The following is a 24,972-nucleotide window of genomic DNA, read 5'->3' on the forward strand; positions in this document are numbered from 1 at the left end:
GCACAGTATTTGTACCCCTTTTTATAACTTGGCTTCCTTTTAATTATTTGGATTAGTATATGTATATTTAATAAGGTAAAGCTGACATCTCCACTTAGCATGATGGAAGTCTGAAGGGCTCTCTGCGCCCCCCCCCCCCCCCCCTACAAAAAGAAAAAAAATTGGTAATAGATAACAGCTGATTAAACATATGATCCTGCCTAACACTCTACACCTCAATACAATGTCAATGTGGAGCAGGGGGCAACTGCGTAATACCTAAGCAACTAGCTGCCAATATTGTACATTTTTATTGTTTTTTCATTATTAATTTATATGAATGTTTCCTTTTCATCATTAGTAGCAATAAATTTGTACATTGTCACAGAAGACGTCAAAGATAGGCTTTTAAAGTTATCATTGTAACAGAAGAGGAATATCCGGAGAATATTCAATTTTTTTTAACAATTTTTGTTTCAGTCTTACTTCAGAGTACTTACATTTAAGATCTCACATAAAATGGATGTGTAAATTTTACTCATCCATCAACAATGTGTGTAGTAAATGCTATGTGTGCATAAAAATGCAAGGAAATATATATATTAAAAATCATCATAGCTGCAAGAATACTGTTGTTTATTACGCCAAAATATTCCAAGATTCATTGATAAGCATGGCTTTTGCTTGCAACCATAAGAAGAGGCAGTAATTTCTTCCATGCTGCAAGACATGTTAAACTATATATGTGCTAATCATCATGATTTAGTGGATGGACTGCATGATTGGCAACCACAGAAAATTATAGATAAATTAATGATGTCAGTAAAACCTAATAGCGACTTCTATTAAATATATATGTATAATAATTGAACAACTGACTTTTTGTTAAGCACCAAGTCTGCTGGAAAATCAGACTTTCTAAAAAATCTCCATGGACAGAGTAAGAAAAATTATCCTATATACATTATTCATTTTTATCGACATCAGTATTTGTAGGATGTGTTGCATTTTTATTATGCTATGAGGAAGATGGATCATGGCACCAATTTAGTTTCAGTGAGAATCCATGCTTTATTTACAGTACTGCAAGTAGTAATTATCTCTCATTACCCAAATTTCCGACTGATTCATACGCTTTGTGTTAGCTGTTGGGCTGCTCCCAGCATGGTTATTCCAAAACCAACCAACAGACTAACACACAGGTTGGCATAGTTAGGCCCATGGCTGTGCTGCAGATTTGTTTGCATACCTTCCCTTCAAAGGAAAAATGATTGTGAGTCAGGGTATAGTTGTTAAGGTGTAAAAGGAGTGAGGTGGTGTGTTAGGTATCTGAAGGACATTGGTAGAGACAGTGTTTAATAGCGTTAGGGCCATGGGCAAGAAGAATGTTGGTGTATAGGAAGGTGGCATCAACAGTGATAAAGAGGGATCCAGGAGGTAAAGGGGTGAGTATGGTGGAGAGTCAGTGAAGGAAGTGATTAGTATGTTTGATGTGAGAGGCTAGTTTCATGCAGTTGGTTGGAGATGTTGGTCAACAAGAGCGGAAATTCTTTTAGTGGAAGCAGAATAGCCAGCTACATTGGGACGTACAGAATTTTTGGGTTTGTCGATTCTGCGGAGCTTGTATGGGGTCTTGTTGGAGGTTTCAGGGCAATGAACTTTGGGGAGAGGTTCTGGGAAGGGTCTATGTATTTCAGTAGGGACTAGAGGTTATGGTGGACCTCTGGGATGGGATCACTCTGGTAGAGCTTATAGATGGAGTGGTCAGACAGTTGGCAGAGACCTTCTGTCACGTAGTACCTGCAACTCATTACATCAGTGATGGAACTTCTGTCTGCAGGTGGGATGATTAGGTCAGGATGTGTTCCAAGTTGTGTATGGCTGTCCTTTCTTCTGCTGAAAGGTTAATGTTCTTAGGAAGGGTTCTGGGAAAGGATGGTGAGGCCAAGTTGGAGGTAAGGAATTCTTGGGAGCTGACTAGGGGATGGTTATTTGGGAGAGCAGCATGGGGAGAGGGTCATGATTGGATGGTGGTATGAACTGGAAGAGCCACAGTTCAATGTTGGGATTAGGTTGGCTTTGGTTGGAGGGATTAGTAGCAAGAAGTGCATCCACTGGAGTAATCAGGAGAATGAAAGCATGCCTTTGTGAAGTTTACTGTGGTTAAACTTTGATGTGAGGCTAATGGTAGGTGTGAGGACTTTGGATAGAATGAAAACTTCTGTGGGACTGGATTTTTTGGTGGATAGGATAATAAGAGTTTTTGGGTTTGCTTGGGTCCTGGGTTTTGTGGAGCATTGGGAGAGAGTTGTGGAGCATGTGGTAATTTTAAGAGGTCAGCTAGGCAGGGTCTGGGTGCTATGAAGGGTTAGAAAGGGGTTCACTGTAAACAGAATGAATGTTGACGCATAGTGGCACCCCAAGAAGGAAGTAAGATGTCAACATGTTGGATAGTTTATGAAAGTGGTGTCTGGAAAGCTCCTCCAGTGTTGGAGTGCAAGGGTATCAATTTCAGAGATGGTATGTATGTGGTAAGTATTGCACAGTACCAGTATCTTGTGGAGGGATTAGAAGTGGTTCTGGGAAGCCTCTGCCATGGAGACATGTTTTTGCGGTATCAGGTTTGTGAGGGATAGGGACTGATGGAATTTTAAAATATGAAGGTCGTTGTGACAGGAGGGGTGGAATGCACATCGAAGGGTATTTTTATGGTTAGGCCATTTGGGAGAGAGAGATTCCATAGTTTAGACAGCATTTTAGAAACAGTGTGTGGGACTGGGTTTTAGCCAGCAAAGTTGATAATCTCTGGTTAAAGGAATAAACAAGAATCTACAGCTGTGTCTTAACCTAAAAATGTATCTAAATGATTGTGCAAAATGTAAATTGAAAATTATCGTGGGGCAAGCACATGTCTGTGTGAAGTTGAATGAACTCTGTTTAAAGAAGTAGACAAGAATCTGCAGCTATGCCTTACAATAATTGTTCAAATTTTTGCATTAAGATTAGGGACAGTATAAAGATACAGTATAAACATGCAGTCTGTTTTTGTTGGAATTGTGCATTCCTAATGAAATATGAAGTCCCTCCTGTGCAATGAATAAGCTTTATCTGCCAGCAGGCTACTTTGGGAAATGGTAAAAGGATCTTGAGAATGGATAACAATGAAAAAAATACAGTTAAAGACATGAAGCACTCAGCTCCTTTTATACTGTAAATCATTTGAGATTTGTATAGCAAGGTGTATGTCATATTCTTCAAACAGCATTATGCTGTCGCTGTTGTATCCAGCGCTGTAACCAATGAGAGGCAGCATGATGCAAGGCATGACAATGCACTAAGCTAGTATGCCTTGATGATACTGCTGATGTCAGTTCTTGGTTCCCTATTGAGGTTGCCAGCAAGCTTACCTGCAACAGAAACACAACGTATGGAGCACTTATATCATATGTCAAATGTCCTGACAATTTTATCGACCTCTCCTGTCATGTAGTAATGTGAGCCAAACCTTGAGAAATGGTAATTAAATCAAGACCGTAAGCTGTTGACAGGTGTTGATATACATCAATGCGAACAGCTGAAAATGTGTGCCCTGACCAGGTTCGAGTCCCATTCGGGGCACACATTTTCAACATCCCTGTTGATATATATCAATGCGTGTCAACAGCTTAGGGTCTTGATTTAATTATCATTTCATTCCAAGAGAGCTGCATGGTCACCGATGGTATCTGTTCTTGACTTGTGATAGATAAGTAAGTCTAAAGCTTGAGTGTTGATTCTTTGTGTTGCTCCATGTATTTATTATTTTAAGACTGTTTTCTATACTTAACTGATTATACAATATTGTTATCATCCTAGGTGGTGCCTATGTTCTCAGATGCCTTGCCAGGCTTCTGAAATATGCAGCCCATTTATGCATAAGACAGCCATTTAGTCACAATACAATAAAATGTTTTCAACCTGTAATTTTATTTATCTAATTGATCAAAAGGACTAATAAATGGCCTTTCATTAGTCCAGTATGAATTCAATTCAAGAGTGTTTATTGAAGGTGACTGCAAATACTCATCCAATACAAAATTCATGGCAAATTTGAACTCTACATCTACATCTACATCTATGTCTACACCTACATCTACATGATTACTGTGCTATTCACAATTAAGTGCCTGGCAGAAAATTCATGCCAAAACTCTTCAATAGTCTATACCATAAGCTATTTCTTCACTTACAATGCTCACTATTCATGTCATCAGACTTTCACTGAAAAGAAAAAAAGGCCTGACCACGCCTCTTACAAATTTTTCTGCTCTAGACAGGATCTGGAAACTGAGAACTATGTCGTGATTGATCCTTGGCTTTAGGCCACTTTTACTCAAGAGATTTGTGTATTAATCAGTAGTTGTGTCATTAGTTCTTTAAGGTAACTTTCTGTAGGTGTGCTCAAAGGTCAGCAAGCAAATTCCATAGTCCTAGATTACTGGAAAACATTTCAAACACTGCCACACTGCAGACTGCTAACATACATCCAAGCATATGGAATAGGTTATCAGATATGTGAGTGGCTCAAAGAATTTTTGAGTAGCTAAATACATTACATTGCACTGGATGGTGAGTGTTCATAAGACACACAGGTATCATCAGAAGGACACCAGGAAAGTGTGATGGGACCGCTCTTGTTCTCTGTATGTGTAAATGATCTGATGGGCAGAATGGGCAGCAAACTGTGTCTCTTTGCTTATGGTGTTGTATTGTGCAGTAGTGTGTTTTTCTTTGAGTGACCATAGGAGGATAAAGGTGACGTGCATAGACTTTCTGTTTGGTAAGATTAATGGCAGCTTGCTCTAAATGTGGATTAATGCAAGTTAAAGGAAACATAATGCTGTAATAATATGACACAGTACTAGTGGTGTGTTACTAGATATGTTCATATCTACAGTGACTGGAATCAAACAAGTCTGGAAATGACTTCAGAACCAGCAGTGTTGCCCAACTGGCCAAGAGCATTGACAGTGCTTCACCAGAGAATAACAGGTGGGCGACATGAGAGAATGACTGATAATGGAAATGGTATGGCAGAATAACAAGTCTAAAGGGCAAACCAAGATCAAAATTCTAAGAAGCAGAGAATTCAGAACTGAGACAACAATGTGTAGTGAGATATATATGGTAATGCAGAGAAATCACAAGTAACAGTTGGAGAGGCCACAGTGCTAGGTTTAAAGGGTGATTGCAGGCCTTGATAGGCTGGCTGGAAAGGCATGACTTGTAGCAGTGCCTGCATCAGCAACTGCAGTACCTGCAATTACAGCAGTGCCACCTATTGGCAATCACTGATGTCCATACCATCCAGCAGGTCTACAAATGCACTGGGCTGGGGTACTAGATCCCTCCCCCTGAAAAGGGCACATAGGGTCAGAGGCACCCTAGATAATTCTGGGGAAGGCAGAAAAGTGGAGTATGCCCACATGGCTGCACCTAGCAGAAAGTGCCTGGCAGGCTGGGCCTGGGTTTCCCTTACTTGGGGGGTGAGGAAGTGGATGAGAGCACGTGGCTGCGGCCCACAGAAGAGCACTACTGTGCCATGGTCATGGAAGGGGGTGGAATGGTAGGTGCTGAGAAACAGTGTGAGTGCATCTGTTTTATTGGAAGTACCCACCACTTTCAACATTTATTGCTTAAACATATGCACCATATGCTCCACTTTGGCATTGGATGACAGGTGAGATGGTGGACTACATTGGTGCTTGATGCCATTAGAGGTACAGGACTGATGGAAATTCACTGCAGTAAACTGGGGCCCATTATCTGACATGACGGTGTAGGGAAGCCATCCAATGGAGAGATATGGGACGAGAGCAGTGAGAGTGCCACCAGTGGTGGACGTCATACTGCCCACATGTAGGTTGTTAGACTAAGCATCCATGACAATGAGCCACATAGATCCCAGAAAAGTCAAGATGAATGTGGTTCCAGGGATGGTAGGGGGTGGGCCAAGGGCAAAAGACTGGGGCAGAGCTTGTACTGCTTCGAGGATTTCGGTGTAAATTCTAGAACCACATGGCCTTCCACCATCTCAAACACACGATGTTTTAGATGTGAGTGGGGAGAAAGGAACCCTGTCTACTGCATGTCACCTGTCTCTGTGTGCTGTCCTGAAGTTTATCGTGAGAAGTCTGTAGACATGGCAGTCAAACGGCACTGACAAGTACTTGCTGGTCAGTCCATGGAAGTTGTAATGAAAGCGCACAGCAGAACTAAAGGACTTCTGTGTTATTCTGTGCTGTTTTGTAACTGTGACTATTGTTAGTGACGAAAGAACGGTTGAGAAAAAAAAGATTTTTAGTACCCCTTAACACAGACTTGCTAGAGGCAAGACATGTTTATGATTTCTGTGCTTGTTAAACCAACTCTGTAGTAAATGTATCTTTATTGTATATAATGTGAGATGACATGGGCTACTTACAAGAAGTGTAATATTTATACTGAAAGTGCAAATTTGTTATTGCACATGGAGTCCAAATATACCGACAGTGTTGCCGAAAGAGCACAGTTTCAGAAGAGAAGGCCTATTAAAAAAGTTGTCACAAAAATGTTAGAACGTGGTGACCAATGAAAAAGGACTCGAAAAACAAGAATTTTAAGACCCAAAAACGAGAAAAGTGGATGGTGTATGCTGCCATATCAACTAAACCAAACCCAATAAAGGATTTGCTCCGAGACTCTGGGACATGCTCAAGTATTCAAAAGAGAAAAAAAATTGAATTGAGAAATAGTGAAGAAGATTCCAGTGTGAAATGTGCCAAGATCACTTTGACTAAGAAGATCTGGTGCAAGTAATGGATAGCTCTCTCACAAATATCAAGGGCACACAGATACAGAAACCAACATCTGATGCCGCCGGTATCAGTTGCTGTTCACCAGTGCTAACCTACCTCCACATCTGTCCACCAACGCCTACACAGAAACCAACAACCGATGCCACAGGCACCTGTTGCTGTTCACTGGTGCTGATTACACATCCGCTCACTGGTCTGCCAGTACACAAGAAAAGTTAATAGCAGATCCATGGGATCCGGGCAGAGTCATCTATCCCACAGGGATGTTAACATTCTGAGTTAATTGGCTGAGTGATGATCATCAGATCCCAGTTGTTTTTGGTATTTCTACCAAAATAGTTTTCCTGCACCAAATTCCTTTAAAATCTTAAACTATTCTGTCATCTGTTCCTAAAATCTTAAACTATCCTATAATCTTATTACATAGAAAACTGGATATGATTACAGCTTAGGAGAATCACAGAATAAGAAAGAAAGTTATCTCTAGACATGAAATAAATGGAATAAGAATATTATGTCTGTGGAAAATATAATATAATGTGACAAACTGAACAACTGTTAGACCACTGCATATAATTTTCTATTTTGTATAGAATATTTAATAGCTTTTATTAGATGTGATGTAGATGGGAGGGTTTGCATCAGTTTTAAAATAGGAGGGTATTGTTGATAAAAGCATTGTTTATGAGAACACATAAATCATGACTAACACAAAACACACACCACACGTTTCAAACCACCCTTGCAAACAAGTGTGACTGATTCTTCACCATTAGCTGATTCCATAGGGTTGCTAAGATTTCCTTCGGGGACGTCAAAGGTGAAGGTGGGAATGTCCGTTCTGTAGGAGACGATTTAACACCAAACTTCCGCTGGTGTCTCACTCAAGTACCTGTGAAGTAGGGATCCTGCGGAAGGAGGGGGAGGGGGGGGGGGGTCCTGTCTTTGGGGCTATCTTCTTCTCTTCTTCAATCTTAGCAACCATTCCTATTTATTTCCTTTCTTACTTCTCATTTGAGGACCTATCTATTTTTTTCCCTCTTTCCATATTCATCTACTTTTATTGCAGAATTCCTTCCTGGTTTCCATGGTTTCCAATAACCTAATTCTTATCTGCAGATAAGAAGGCCGAAGAATCAGACTACATGCACACACATCTGCATACACACAAAATTACATTTATAAACAAACATTAAAATTACAGACTAGAAATCTGTTGTGATGTGAGAACTGCCAGGTATTGTAGGGGAAAGAATATGTGTACATAGGGAAACATACACACATCGAGTGTACATATGAAGGACGCATGAGTAATGAAAGAGAATGCAAGCAAGATAGGAGTTAATCATGACGCTTATTTAAGAAAAGTCAATGCACCAAATACTCTGATAAATTGATGAATAGTAGGATAGAGAGACTTGAATTATAGGTAGACATAGTATATACTAAGAGTATACGAGTTGAGAGGAAGAGGAGGACTCCAGGGATTAAATGACATATTATAAAAGTGAATGTCAAGTGTAAAATAGATTTGTAACTTTACCAGAAACTACTTAATTATAGTATACATAGAAATGTATACTAGGGTAATGAACCATGAGGCCTACTCAGAAAGGATAAGGGGGGGGTACCCAGCATTTGCTAAGTATACAGGGCAGGTGTATGTACAAAGGAATGTTTTATAAAGGGGCATACCTACCAGAATGGAAAGAGGAAGTGCTTTCAAAGGTCAACCTACATGCAAGGTATAGGTACTGATCCTAGGAGAAGGGGACAGTATCATGACAGAAGTCACACATTTTATAGGGATTATTCCGGTAAGTTTGAATTCTATGCACAACTTGCATTATTAAATTTTATGGAAGTTTACGAGTGTCAAAAGAACACTTTCATTTTGCCCAGGGTTCCTCCAAACTACACAAAAATACCACAACTAGTACATAGTTAGGAAAGGTAGTACAAAAGGCGAGAACAGAAAGCAGATTACTCATGTGTCATGGTCAACTGGAGTTTAAGATTGGAAAGACAGCAGAAAAAAGAAAAAAAATAGTCCTCATGATTATTAAAAGAAAATAAATGTATACGGTTGAAATATGAATTTTTAATATGTGTGATATTAATGTACATAATAATTGTATAAAATATTGTGTGTTCAATTGGGGGGGGGATATGTAGTGGTTCTAGAACCACTCGATCTTCCACCATCTCAGACACACAATATTTTAGATGTGAATGGGGAGAAAGGAACTCTATCTACTGCACATCACCTGTCTGTGTGTGCAGGTCCAAAGTTTATCGTGAGAAGTCTGTAGACACAGCGGTCGAACAGCACTGACAAGTACTTGTCAGCCAGTCCATGGAAGTTGTAATGAAAGCGCATGGCAGAACCAAGCAACTTCTGTGTTATTCTGTGCTGTTTTGTAACTGTGACTATTGTTAGTAACGAAAAACAATTGAATGAAAAAAGATTTTTAGTAACTTTTAACACAGACTTGCTAGACGCAAGACATGTTTAGGATTTCTGTGGTTGTTAAACCAACTCTGTAGTAAATGTATCTTAATTGTGTCTAATGTAAGACAACACGGGTGACTTACAAGAAGTAAAATATTTATGTGAGGAATGACAATTTGTTCTTTATGAAAGTTGAAATATACCGACAGTGAACTAAAAGTATTCTTCGAGTACCTACTTATTTCATGAGTAGAGAGAGAGTCTTATATATTCCTATAACTACCATCACTCTTCAGAGGAGTAGTTTTTGGAGACTGACATAGCCAGTTATCCAGAGCAGAAGATCAGCTCTGCATACCAAGTAAGTTGACACATGTACAAGAAATAGGAAGGTTGCAATCCAACTTCACACATTCTTGTCATAAAAAATGTTAGAAGCTGCCCCTGTGCCAGGCACAAGCAAGACAGCTGCATACCATGGTCACCACACATCTGTTCTGTCCCTACTAGTATGCATGGTGTTCCACAAGAGGCTTCATCTGTGACATGCCACAATACCCACAATGGAGGAGGTGCAAACATATCAGTGCAGGGTAGATGGGATGATGACACAGTGAATATCTGCATATGTGTGAAGTAGGAATACATTGGAAAAGATGGACGATTGGTTGGAGTGGCAAGCACAGGCCCAGAGCTTGGGATCAGCAGACTTTGAAAAAGAAGGGGGCCACCTATGGTGCACACAGTGCATAGTACACCACAAGATGGGGTCACAATGCATGTTCATCATGATGTGAGTAGCAGTAAGAGCCCATCCAAACTGTGCCATCATTCTTCTCATTGTGAAACAGGAAATTTCCTGTCAGTCAAATGCTGGTCAGGCTCTGAGAGCAGATGGGAAAGGGCATCTACATTTGTGTGTTGTGCCATGAGCTTGTATTTAATGGTATAAATGTAGGAGCTGAGGAAAAGCATTGATTGCTGGAGGCATTGTGCTGTCCACTTCAGAAGCTGAATGCAGGGTTGAAAGAGATCCAAGAGCAGCTTGCTGTACATAATGAGGATAAACTTGGCCCTGGAAAGGTAAATGTGGAACTTCTTAAAGGAAAAGAGGTTTACCAAAGCCTCTTTCTTGAACTGCAAGTGGCTCATTTGAGAAGATGTAAGTGTATTTGATGCTCAGGCAATCAGCTACTCTGTACCACCATCATTCCTATGAACCAGTTCCATGTCAGTGCCACAGGAATGAGCACTCACAGCCAAAACCAAAGGATACAATGGAGTAAAGGGCATAATGCAGGACACCAATGCAACATGAACTTCAGCTGTGTGAAAGCATAATCACAGGCAGATGTCCATCTGTACTGAACAGGTTTCTTTTGCAGCTTCCTGAGTGAATGCATAATGTGGGCTGCCTGTGGGAGGAAATTAGAATAATAATTTACTTTCCATAAAAAAGCCTGAACCTCCTGTCAGTTTTAGGGGCAAGATAGAGTGTCAATGGCAGAATCATTGCAGCCAGTGGTGTGGATCCCATCTTTATTGTGCCAGTGGCCCAGGTATTCCACTTACTCCTGAAGAAAGTGACATTTGTGTAAACAGCACCTGAGGTCTGCATCATGCGATGTGGTAAAGAGCGTACCAAGGTTGCACAGATGGTCCTGACATGTAGCACCTGTGACAATTATTTTATCTAATAGTTAGTACAAGTAAGAATGGAAACGGTTAATTGTTCTGGGTATATCTGGCAAAATCACCAGAGTGGAAAAGATTCTAAAGGGCAAGCACCTGTATTTGTATAAGCCAATGGGAGTGTTGGTGACCGTAAGGCATTGTGATTCCTCATTCATGTGTACCTGCAAATATGCTTCAGCAAGGTCTGTCTTAGAGAAATAATCACCACCAATGATAATTGTGATGAAGTCCTCTGGATGCAGGATGCGGAAATTTTCTACTTATGCCTGGGCATTGATTGTTGACTTAAAATCTCCACATGGTCAGACAGAGCCTTTTGGTTTACAGATCACCACTTGGGGTGTGGCACAAGCACTAGTTTTGACATGTTTAATTACCCCACCTGTGTAGAGGTGATCAAGTTCTTGCTTAACAACCTCCCCTGAAGAGAGAGGATGAAGTCACACTTGGCAGAAATGTGGCACAGCATCAGGACATAGGGAGATATGGGCCTAGAAACCTGTGGTACACCCAAGGCCAGAGCCAAACAGAGGTACGAAGGCAATACAGGGGTTGTCAAGGTCGTAGTTGGGAACTATGTTGGATATGACACAAACATTGTCAGTGATGGAGAATCCAAACAGAAAGAAGGCACCGAGGCTATAAAAGTTGCCAGCTGAGGGTCTATCAACAACAAACAGATTTATCAACTGGACAACCAGTTTCTACATAGTGTTGACTATGAATTGACCCTGGAGAGGAGCTGAACTGTTTCCATTGGTGACCAACATAAGGAAGGGTGGGGCCAAGTTACGGGAAAACAAAGACTAGCATATATGTGGACGATGGTTAAAGAAACAGTGCTCATGTATCCAGCTGGTAGCAGAGATCATGGGTTGCAGTCATGAGGGTCATAAGCAACTTAAAAGTGGAAGGATTACCCTGAGAAACAGCTGCCTGAAGTTCATCACTGTTCCATGATGCATGTGGGTGGTGGAATTGCACTGTATTGATGGTTCACAACAAACAATGAGGAGATGCTCACATTTCCCATAATGAATGCTTTGTGCCCAATGATCTGGACAGTGTGCATGCAGGTGTGAAATGAAGCAATCAGGACATGATGAGAGACCCCCACTGCTTACCTCAATGAGTCATGGCAGGCTAGTCAGGGTCTATGGAGACATTCAGAATCATTGAATCATGACGCTGCTGGATCATTGCTACCTGAGCATGAGGCATGATGCATTAATTTGCACCCTGTGTGATCTGAAAAGAATGCATGATTTTCATAATATTGTATAGGGGATGGTTGTCCAGTTGGGGAATTAAAGTAGAAACTTCCAGATCAGGAGCCAGTTGGACTGCAACATCTCAGATCAGTGAATCTGCATATGAAGTTTTGTAAGCTGAATTTGTACAAGGGAGATTACAACATTGACTCAACCCTTGCAAATCTGTTGCCCATAAATGGTAAGTAATGGTGGTATTAATGGAACTCAATGCACAATGTGACCAAGTGGACTCATTGGAAATAAAAACTGGACAGCAATTAACACATCTCTTTGAACATAAGTGAAACTGGATTCGAGAATGGAGTCCACTTCTCAACTTCTTTAGCAATGAAAGCATCTCCGGGGAAGCCCAAAACAGGAAGAATGATCATCAGAGAGCATAATCCAAAACCTGCAATATGGGAAAGTGTGGTGTCAGCCACCGCAAATAAGTGTCTCAATCCTCTTTAATGCCATTAAATGGTGCAAGCACAAGTGGGTGGCATTCAGGCTGGGAAGTGACCACAGTCTGGATGGTTTGGAAACCCTGAACCTGTAAGCAATTATACAACATTTGAAATTGTTGTTAGAACTGCTGTTGCTGATGAAACTGCTGGAGCAACTGCTGCTACAGGAGCAGCTGTTGGTGTTGCTGTTTGACTAGTTGCATGAGCTTGGTATCAAATGTTAGAATAATGGGAACTGGACAAGCTTGGAAATGAGTTCACAACCAACTGTGGTTGGCCAACTGGCCAAGACCATTGACAGTGAGCCACCAGAAAACAGTAGATGGATAACATGAGAGAACAATGGACAACAGAGACAACACAGCAGAATAACAAGTGCAATGGGCAGACTAAGGTTGAAATTCTAAGATGTACTGAATGGAGAAACAAGACAATGGTGTGTAGCGAGGTCTGTAAGAAATGCAGAGAAATCACAACTAACAGACAGACAAGACATGCTGCTAGTTTTAAAGTACAGCTACAAGCCCTGACAGGCAAGCTGGAAAGGCATGGCTTACAGTGGTGCTTACATTGACAACTGCAATGCCCACAATTGCAGCAATGCCACTCAGTGGCCATTATAGATGTCCATACCTTCCACTGGGTCTTCAAATGTGTTGGGCTGGGATACAAGATGTTGACTAAATATCTAGGCATAATCTTTCAAAGCAGCATAAAATGGAATGAGAATGTACGAGGGAATGTACGAGGGCTATTCAAAATGTATTGAACCTTATTTTTTTATCTCGATTCAAAGAACTTAACCAACAGCCATATTGTGAAGTAGGAGAAGGTGTAATTAGATAAATGATGATCACTAACTTCACTTAATGAAGGTTTATTCAGCACTTGCACATACAAGAGTGCAGAGTGAATTGCCTCTGGCCAGTTCACATACAGTATACATAAAGCTACAGAACATTCCAGTACAATGATTCTTGACATTTGTGGATGCTTATAGAATGTACTCAAACCGAATTTGGAAATTAAAATAGTACAGTCCAGGAGAGTTTTGAACTCACAACCCTCCATGCAACAGTTTAGTATCATTTCCACTACACCATGTTGCTACTCAGTTTCTGCTGTGACATTGCTCCCTCCTTCAGAGAACAATGTCTCAGTGTTACATTTCACCTAGTCCGCGAATGAGTCATTGGTCCTGCATACTCCAGTTTCTGATGACTGATTCTTGCCCTGGTGGTAATCTTCTTAGAACTTCTTTTGCCATAATGCTCTTCGTCACCTTTCCGCTTGTTGCCTGTTGCTGGAGCTTCATTCAAAGGACATGGACCTTATCTCTGATCTTTCATCGTCTTGTGTTGGAGTTGAAATCTTCAACTTCATAAGTAACATCAGACAATTGGCTTACAACCTTGTAAGGTACAAATTAGCGCCTGAGGAGCTTCTCAGAGAGACCAACCTTCTGAACAGGAGTGAAGATACAGACGAGGTCACCAGGCTGGTAGACAACAGGGGGGTGGCTCGCGTCATACCTTTGGTGATGGTTTTCTTGAGCCTGCAGTGCGTGGAGTCAAGCTAACTGCCGGGCTTCCTCAACTCTGGTTAACACCTGGCCAATGTAGTTGTCATCCCCGTCGTCAGGATGTAACGAAAACCCAGCGTCCATTGTAGTAATCACCTCACGCGTTCCACATCATAATGGTTTTTCTGTGCTATTGATCAATGGAACACATAACTAACTAACTATGCGAAGGCTGAATGATGTCGTTCTTCATCATTTTCTCTACCTTGTCATGAATTATTCGACGTTCTGTTGCTGACACATGATATGCTCTCTGGCTTATTGGTTGATGGTTTCCCATGCTAATCCAGAGCTTCACCGCTGATTTGTCAAATTTGTTCTTCACCTGTGGACTGAAGCATTCAGAGATTTCTTGAAGAATGGCAAGTTGCTTCTTCTGTTGTTCCTTAGCGAGATCTGGTGATAATTGAGCTAGAAGATCTTGCCTCATAGTGGTAGCACCTATTTCACCCACAGACACGGCATTGGATGTTTCTATGATGCTCAGCCGTTCTTCAATTAATGGCTCAGTAGTTACTGTGCACATGCATCTTTGAAGGATCTACGGTTCTTGGTGACAGTTAACTATCCACAATTCACCGAATCCATTCTTAAATGAGATGACAGAGGCTGGAATGACCAAGTTATTTTTCAGTGGTAAGCTTCTCTTACATTTCATTACAAGATGGCTTGACATGTAACAGTTACCTTTCTAGCACTGACTGCACGAATGATCACTTCATCCAACACACAGTTTCCACACACTCAGATGCACATCTTCCTGTCCACAGTATCTCATCTCGTCTAGCATAATCTTCGAGTAACCACAATCTATAATTGCCCGAGAAGCTTTCAAAAGGTCCCATCTGAGAATGATGTCATGACTGCACTCTTGTAAGATGATGAATTCTAAGGGCTGTGTATAGCCTCTTATACCCACATGAATGGTACATCTTCCTGTAGGTTTTACATATTTCCCATTAGCCACCTTCACCAGAGATGTTTTGCTGTTACCGAATACAGTTTTCTGCAACTGTTGACGGACCTTCTCCGAAATGACTGAATATGAGACTCCAGAGGCCACAAGAGCTTGGGCTGGTCAGCCATCCATGAGGATATCTATGTAGTTTCCTATCATTTTTGTAGTGATTGACGGCGTAGGAGTTTTCTCTTCGGCAGCCTCACTGCCAAGGAAGGTCACACCCTATAGTTTTCTAGGTTGTGGCAGCTAGGTGATTGGCTGGATTCTGTAAACAGTGATGGAGACCTCCAGTGGCTAGCTTGCGGTGATGGTGATCTATGCCGTCGTGCACCCACATCATCTTGTTCATCTTCATTGTCCCAAAGTTGGCATCTGCTAAGATCGGTCTGCTGTCTGCTGGCTTGGGCATCAGCAAATATCTGCTGCCTTTCTCAACAATAGCGCACCACATGTCCCACTCGTCCACAGTGGAAACATACGGGTTGGTTATCCTGGGTCCTCCAGATGTCAGTCTTCCTTGGTGCCCAAACAGGTTCATCTTGCGGCATTGTAGAAACTTAACTCTGCCTGGGTGTCAACTTTTTCACCATTTTAAAGGGAAATGAAGGGCGAGAGATTGGGTTCAATGTCTGTTCCACTTCCTCCCTTATGACCTCTTGAAGTGTTGGTTTTCTGCTCGCCATGCAATCCAAGTGCCTTCTGCACTTCCTCTCTCACTATCTGATGAAGAACACTTGTGAAATCAGTTGCTTCCTCCATCACAGACATCGATATGATGTTGTGAAACCATTCAAACTTCTTGGTGTAATTCTTTTTTTGATGAATTTTCTTGACATACTGGCACCATTTTATGAAGTTGTATGCTGTCGAAACCTCCTTCAGGAGTAGGGCTTGATACATGTCCTCAGCAACACCCTTCATGAGATGTGCAACCTTATCTTCCTCCTTCATTCTAGGATCCACTATTTTATACAGCTCCAAGATGTCTTGAATGCTGTAGTTTCTCCTGGACGCTGTGCCCTGCACTTTAATTTATCTTCAGTCTTAAATACTTGCACAGTTCCACCTGGAATACTTCCGAGGTTGTGAACTTCTCCTCATTGTTCTCATACCTTTGCTTGGCAACGCTCTCCAAGCAGGAAAATTCGTTAGCCAAACACATGATGTCATCCCATTTGTTAAATTCAGCTATAAGCTCATATACCTTCAGCCACTTGTTTGGATTGTGGCCATCGTCACTGGAGCACCCGGAAGGATGTCCATGTGGTGGCACACAGTTGCTGTCGTCATAACGTCCTCTTCTTCTTCTTTCTCTGATACATTGCAATCTGTTGAATAGGACTCAAACTCAGGTTTCTTGCCACGTAAATGGAGGCTCTGTCATAGCCTGATGGGAGCCACTGTGTCGTCGATAATTTGCAGTGCCACAAGTTCCAATACCCAGAGCATCCACCAAAATAATGACAAGTAGAAGAAGGTGTAATTAGGTGAATGACAAACACTAACTTCACTTAACAAAGGTTTATTCAGCACTTGCACATACAAGAGCGCAGAGTGAACTGCCTCCGGCCAGTACACATACAGTATATATACAGCTACAGAACATTCTTGTACAATGATTCTTGACATTTGTTGATACTTCTAGAATGTATTCAGACTGAATATAGAAATTAAAATTGTACAGTCCAGGTGAGTTTTGAATTCATGGCCCTCCATGGAACAGTTTAGTGTCATATCCACTACACCATGGTACTACTCAGCTTCTGCTGTGACAATATATTTTGGGTTATTTTATTTTATATATCAAATGCTACCAGTTTTGGCAACTCAATATTACCATCTTCAGGCCCCATATGCTTTTTTTGTATTAACAGGCTTATTGTATGATGCCATAAAGCTGGAACCATAAATGCAAACCATTATGAAACTGATTCATATGATGGTGTCATCCTTCCATATGAATCAGTTACGTAATGATTCTGATTTACAGTTCCAGTTTTATAGCACCTTACAATAAGCTTGTTAATATGGAAAAGTTGCTGAAACTGGTAGCATTTGATATATAAAATGAAATAATTCAAAGTATAAGGCTGTTGGTTATGTTTTTTTAATCGAGAAATACATACCAGCCAATGTCCCCTGGCCATTATGTACCAACAGAGACTTATTTTTTATTGTTGAAACTAACAGTGGTATTAGGGTATGCACACACACTACATTTGTACACATATTTAGTGTGCAAGCCTGATATTTTTCATGGCTGCAAAAACAATATTTTTGCTAGCCATTGACAGCTGAACGCATGTAAGTGGTTGTTGTCAGATTTTGTAATGTGGGCAAAATGACATAAAAAGTGGAACATTATTCCCCAAATTATGTTTTAAGTTTGACTATTCTCAAGTTTAAACAATCTGCAAGATTTAACAAGTGTTTGTGGATAAAGCAACATGTACCACACAGATAAAGGAGTGGTACAATAGCTTTAAAGATAGCTGCTTACCAGTGGGTGAAGCAAGTACAGATAGGCCCTCAGAATATGCAAATGAGGTTGTTATTGATCACATAAGGACCCTGGTGATGCAAGATAGACGAATCATGATCAGAGAACTTTTGAAAAAGGTTGAAATTAGTATTGGATCCATTCATTCCATTTTAAATGAACATTTGGTTTTCAGAAGGATTTCAGCAAAATTTATGCCGAGTTGCTAACAACTGAGCAGAGGCAGCTTTCTTTGGACATTGCACAGGACATGCTGGATACTGTGAACAGTAATCCCAACTTTCTTAACACAGAGATCACTAGTCATGAATCCTGGGTTTATGGGTATGAACCAGAAAAAAGTTCCGCTCATTACAGTGAAAGCATCCATTACCCCTGAGACCCAAAAAAGCAAGGCACATCCACAGCAATATGAAAGTCATGCTGATCATCTTTTTCAACTCCAATGGTGTCGTCCTTCACACATACACCCCAGAATGTACAATGTTAATAAGGAGTATTATCAAGAGATTTTGTGTCATCTTCATGAAGCAGTGATATGCAAACAGCCAGACTTGTGGTTGGTTGACTCAAGGGAGGGGACCATACAGTGATGTCATTGGTCCTATCAGATTAGGGAAGGATGGGAAAGGAAGTCAGCCATGCCCTCTTAAAGGAATCATCCTAACACCAGGTTTGTGGGCTGTGGACGGTTGGCACCTTCACCATGATAAGACACCCACTTATTGTTCTCAGTTAAAGGCCAAACACAAAACAGCTGAGGTTTATCAGCCTCCTTATTCCCCTGACCTAACACCAAGTTACTTCTGGCTTTGTCTAAACTGAAAAAGACTCTGTAAGGAACTGGGTTTCGGAAAAGGGATAACATTATACAGAATTTGATGTAGCAGTTGTGCACCATGCCAAAAGAGGCTCTTCAGTGATGCTTCCAGCAGTGACAGCAGCATTGGGAGAGATGTGTAGAAGCTAAAGAGGGCTACTTTGAAGGTGAACAGCATCAAACAATTGTATTTCAGTAAAGATTGATTTTTTAAATAGAAGTCAGATACCTTTTGAACTGCCCTTTGTAACATTACAGGACATATTGGGACATATTGAAGTATTCGATACTGTAGACTTTTAGGGTATGTCGATACAGATATGCAAAATGTAAAGGGAAACTTTGGTGATGTTTAAATATTGTACTGTGTCAATATTAGGACATTTTGCACAGAAAGAACAAAAATAGAATTAATGTAAACATATATTAGTGTTAGTAACCTATTTTCATTGAATTTTGTAATTATATTTCATTTTGTAAAAGAAAGACTCACTGTTTGCTGTAGCTCTGATTAATTGTATAGATTATCAGTTTTGAGCTAAATTACTTCGTATAATATGGACAAGATACTTATAAAAACTCACCAGCTAAAGAGAAAGTCTGTAAATGAACGTTTAATGCACACTTCTGGAACTTTCTATGGAGAAATTCTATATTATGATCGCAAAAATACGAAAACTTGTGAAAACTGTTTCATAACCTAATTTCGAAAGACGATTTGTATCAAGAAATATTGCTAAAAAGATTTATTTACGTTTTGAAACACGATTTAAATCATTTTACATATAAATAGTTGTTCTAAATCACTCAAGAAATATCCAGAATCAAATGTCAAGATATTTCTGGAAACATCGGTACAAATCTGGTGAAGGTTATCCAGAAGCTGGTAGAAAAATGTTATAGAATCTATTTGGAAATTATGCTTGTAAGAATTTATATCTACTGATCCTTTTACTTACCTTAATCTGTACTAAAATTCTGTAATGTCTAATTTAGTTTTAAATCGTGAATTGCTATCGTATTGTGAACAAAGCATTGTCAAAGACTCTCATTGTTTGGAAGGATATTAGTACACCTAGGAGTTGTCAGTTGCCAGTTTGGATATGCAGTGCGGTTAGCTCTGAGAGTCAGTTGTTGAGTCTGTGAAGTCTGTCAGTTCTGTTTGTAAATAAACGTCTGTAATGAAGAATTACTTGTTGTCATCAATATGAACTCAAGACCTTTTGCACGAAGCAGACACCTCCTAATGCAACGTTTTAATTTGGTTGAGGAAGCTGGGATCGCTATAAGTGCAAACAAATTGAAGTGGAACGTTTTAATTTGGTGTTGAGGAGCTGAAATGTTATACCTTGTAACATCATATGTAGGGAAGGTGAATAGTTGACTTTGATTTATTAGGAGAATTCTATGAAAATGCACAGGAGACAGCGTACAGGACATATCCATGACCCATTCTGGAATACTGCTTGAATATTTGGGATCCCCACCAGATAGCATTAAGGGAAGACATCAGAATAATTCAGAGAGATGCTGCTGGATATGTTTCTAGTGGGTTTGATTAACAAGCAAGTGTTACAGAAAAGCACCTTGAACTCAAAGTGGAATCCCTGAAAGGAAGAAAATGTTCTTTTTGTGAAAGCTATTGAGAAAATTAGAGAACCAGTATTTGTGACAGATTACAGAATGGTTCTACTGCCACCAACATACACTGATCAGCCAGAACATTATGACCACTGACCCACCAGTGATATAAACCCATCCAGGTGATAGCAGTGTCACTTGGTGAGGAATAACTGCTAGTCTGACATACACATGGTACCTGTAGTATCAGTGAGTGTGCTGTCCATGTGTAGAATGGGGAAGGCACACAATTTATCTGAATTCAACCCAGGGCAGACTGTGATGGCCCAGAGCCTCGGCATGAGCATTTCAGAATCTGCATGACTTGTTGGGTGCTTGAGGAGTGCTGTGGTGAATATCTTCAGCATGTAGCAAAACCCAGGTGGAACCATGTCCAGACATTGTGGAGTTTACAGAGGTTGGACATTGTAGGTTGGGCAGACTGGTAAAACAGGACAGGCACTGTACTATGGCAGAACTAACATCATACTTTAATACTGAACAGACTAAAAGTGTGTCTGAATGCACTGTACACTGAAAACTCCTAAAGATGGGCCTCTGCAGCTGAAGACCCATGTGTTTGCCGATGTTAACACAATGGCATTGGCAACTATGACTGAAATGGGCATGAGACCATCAGCAACGGACATTGGTGCATTGGCAGGGCATTGTGTGGTCTGATAAAACCTGATACCTGTTTCGTCATGTCAATTGGAGGGTGCAAATCTGTCGTCTTCTGGGGAAACAGTTCCTTGACACCTTTACTGCGAGATAGAGACAACCTGGCGGCAGCTCCATTATGCTCAGGGGAACATTCATGTGGGCATTCATGGGTCTATTGGAGCTCATGCAAGGCACCATGATGGGCCAAGGAGTTTCATACACTGGTTGCAGACCATATACACCCCTTCATGACAATCAGATTTCCTGATGACAGTGGCCTTTTTCAGGAAGAGACTGAGCCATGTTGCAAGGCCAGGATTGTGGCAGAATGGTGCAAGGAACACAGTGGCGAATTCCAGTAGATGTGCTAGCCACCCCAAATCCCTAGATCTGAACTCAATGGAACACATCTGGGATGTGACTGAATGTGGTCAGAGCTCATCTCTCTCCTACCTGGAATTTAAGGGAATTAGGTGACTTGTGTGTGCAGATGTGTTGCGATTTCCTCCAGCAACCTACCAAGGCATCATTGCTTTCATGCCATGATGTGTCACTGCTTTATCTGTGCCAAAGATGCACATATCAGTTATTAGGTGGATGGTCTTAATGTTCTGTACTCAGTACTCTTATGGAAGCATATAGGTGTTTTCCCCTGGCTCCATTTGCATGTGGAACAGGAAAGTCAACCATTAGCAGTAGTACAAGGGACCTTCTGCCATCCACTGTACGTTAGCTTGTGAGGTATATACATACAGGATGTTTCAATATGAATGAATGGGGTTTAAGGCTTTTATCATTTAATACATTCGACTTACCAATGTAAATAATACATGAAATGAAACAGCAACTCAAACAGTTGGCTTTTCTTTTTTCTTCAAGTGTTCAGTGTGAGCACCATTCATTGCAGACCTCAGACCTTGATCAGTATGTATGGAGTAACTGTCACAACAATGCTGTTTCTAAGGTTGGGTATATTAGCTGGTAATCAAGGCACATATGAGTGATCCTTTATGAACACCCAAATTAAAAATGTGTGGCATCAGATCATGAGTAAACAAGGAGGTTCTGCAAAATAAGCTGTCATCTGGACCCTAGTGACCCAATCCAACGTACAGATAAAACATCATTTAACCAATCTTGTAACGCAACCTGTTCCAGTTCAGCCCCATGGGGCACGGGCACCCATGGGCACACTTGGGCTCTCCTGGCAAACTGGCACTAGGGAGTAGTCTACTCACAAGGTCCCATTTCACCATGCATCCACACTGCCTGTTGCTTAGTTACACCTTGTGCTTCCTAGTGGACTTCATGATGATGAGTTCTAGAAGCAACCTGTTGCCATTATCTCCAGGTCAGGAAGAACGGTTTTTGTTTGTTGAAAAAGATGAGTTGCCTTGGTGTCTCATGTGGCATGAAGTTCTGAATACAATGAAGAAGTATATTATACATCATCACTACATGCCCCTTCATGTGACAAAATACAACGAGCTGGAAAGTAATGCAGGAAAGCAGCTCACTATCACACTGAAGAGTGAAGTCCAGCAACAGGTAAATCTGATGCAAAATAAATGAATAAACATAACAAATGAATACATACTTCTTCCATGTGCTTTATATATGTACTGATTACTAAATATGTGTTGTGCAGCTATTGTAGATTGCTGATGTTGACAAAGAGTCAACTGATGTGGTGGTTCAAACAAGCCACAGAGCTGCACTCATTATTGCAACAACTGGAACACCATTCTCAGTGGTTCCCATACTGAAATCATGCCTGCTCGCCATTGCTGAGTGCTTTGAAGGAGCTTGCCTCTCCAAGCATGTGGTATCTCACTGGTTCCATAACATGGGCTCAGATTTGTAAAATCAACTGAAGCAGAGATATCAAACTTTTATAGCTTTTTGTTAGCCTTGATGAGACCACAGATGTCACACTTTTCTCAGCTCACAATGTGTGTGAGCAGCATTAATTCACAACTACACGTTTTTGAGGGGCTGCTAGCTGCGATACCAATGGAGTATACAACCACAGGTTGTCTGTGAGTCTGTAGAAAATGTGCTTGGCATGGGACAGGCCCTGTTCTCTGGCAACAGGTGATGTACCACAAATGGTTGGGAAGCAGCAATATTATGTGACTCATCTGAAGGAAAAACTCAAATGGAATTTTGGAAAAAAAATAAAGCATACACTGTTTTGTGCATCAGAAAGCCCTTGTGCCAAAAGTGTGAAACACCTAACATCATGAATATCGTGGTGAAGTGTGCAAATTTTGTAAGGTGCCACAGTGTCAACCATCATCAATTCAAAGCCTTTTGCACTACCTGGAAGTGGCCTATGGTGATGTTCCTTATCACTATGCAGTACGGTGACATAGCAGAGGCAAATTTGTCAATGTTTTTTTCACAATCTGGGAATAAATTGCATTGTTTATGGACATGAAAAGAAAGAGGCATGGTTAGTGAACCTGCCCTTCCTAGCTGATATTACAAGACATTTAAACAGCCTAAATACATCACTTCAAAGAAGCAATGTATTAATTTTCGATACGAGTGGTAAAATTAATGCATTCATGGGCAAACTTAATCCATTAGAAAGGCAACCTGTTAGAAGGAATTTTGAAAAAAATTAAGTGTTTTTAAAATTTAAGTGTTTAGCTAACACATACCTACAAGAAAATTCGCAGCCATTCTCATGTTCTCCATACATTCTGTCTGGTATTTGTTTGAGAAAAGTCACAAATATTCTACTGTTTTCTTGTTTAGAGAAAATATTTATCATTTAAAATTCAACATACTTTTGTGCTCACAACTACTGAAACATGGCGGTAATGATCTGGAACATAAATTGAATCAGTGCTTAACTGAACTATCATTCTTTGAAGAAGCAGCACTCTTTGTGATTAAAGAGAGACTAATGGGGCAGATTCTTCAATACAAGCAAATGAGTATAAATGCCCTTAATGATCGTGATCAGGTTATTCAAGCTTTGTCTATTTGTCCTGGATCTGACTATCCTACTCTGCACACGCCGTACAAAATATTTGCTTGTCTACCTGCATCTATTGCTACAGTAGAAAGAAGATTTCAGCATTGGGGCGTTCAAAGATATAGGTGAGGTCGACAATGAAGGAGGGTCGACTTAATGGCTTAGCTCTGTTGAACACTCACCCTGACACTGATTGTCCTATTGATGAAGTAATTAACCAATTTACAGGAACGATTAGCACATAGAATTCATCTTTGAAGGAAGACAACTACAATAGTAACTTTTTTATATCATAAGAAGGCATTGTCTTGTATATGCATATCGTCAATTTAAATAAAACTTTCTTAAATTTGGCATGTGACTTGATTATTTTTTATTACGGTAAAAGTAAAGGTAGCTCAAGGTATCTTTAGCACCCCCTCCATGAAGTTTTTCTGTGTCCGCCACTGACAAAAGGACATATATTACATAAAAAGTGACGAGGCATCCCGATTTGGCCGCAACAGTTCCAGTTTTTGGAGTCCTGTCCTTCTGTCCTGACTGGGTTCAACCAGGACATTTAAATGTCGTGGTTTTTGCAAGTCAGATCCAAGTCTCAGTCATGTGATGTTTCAACATATCATATCCTAAACCTAATGCAGTGGCTAGCACACTGGACTCGCATTTGGGAGGACAGCAGTTCAATCCCGCGTCCGGTCATCCCGATTTCGGTTTAGCGCAATTTCCCTAAATTGCTCCAGGCAAATGCCTGGATGATTCCTTTGAAAGGCCATGGCCGACTTCCATCCCCATCCATCCCTAATCTGATGAGACTGATGATCTCGCTGTCTGGTCTACTCCCCCAAACAAACCAACCAACCAAACCCCAAACCTAACATATCACGTAATAGAGTGCATTTACACTAACTGTCTGCTGACACGTTAAAGTGTGAGACCTTCAATAATACTTGTGCTGAAGTTGGAATTACTGAGCTGGATTTCCCTAGCAGTGGCCTTTCATGATAGTTTTGTTAGTGTGAGTATTGAAGCGCATACAAATTGTAACCAGCTTTGCAATGCCCAAAAGTCGCTTTGTTTTCAGTTACGAACTTCAAGAGAGGTAAGTAACATATTCCTAATTCTGTGTCATAAACAGTGTTGTAACTCTGCTTTTAATTA

At 40.7% G+C, this 24,972-nt stretch overlaps 1 protein-coding gene across 1 annotated transcript in view; it reads right to left on the reverse strand.

Annotated features, from left to right (window-relative positions):
- Positions 1 to 673: 673 nt before the first annotated feature.
- LOC126356120 (aminopeptidase N-like) overlaps positions 674 to 24,972 on the reverse strand; it is a 238,540-nt gene continuing 214,241 nt past the window's right edge. The window contains exon 17 of the mRNA XM_050006821.1: positions 674 to 3,386. Within this exon, the coding sequence (XP_049862778.1) occupies positions 3,234 to 3,386 (153 nt within the window). The 3' untranslated portion in view covers positions 674 to 3,233. The remainder of the gene's footprint in view (positions 3,387 to 24,972) is intronic.

The sequence above is a fragment of the Schistocerca gregaria genome, chromosome 3, assembly GCF_023897955.1.
Source record: "Schistocerca gregaria isolate iqSchGreg1 chromosome 3, iqSchGreg1.2, whole genome shotgun sequence".
NCBI lineage: Eukaryota > Metazoa > Arthropoda > Insecta > Orthoptera > Acrididae > Schistocerca > Schistocerca gregaria.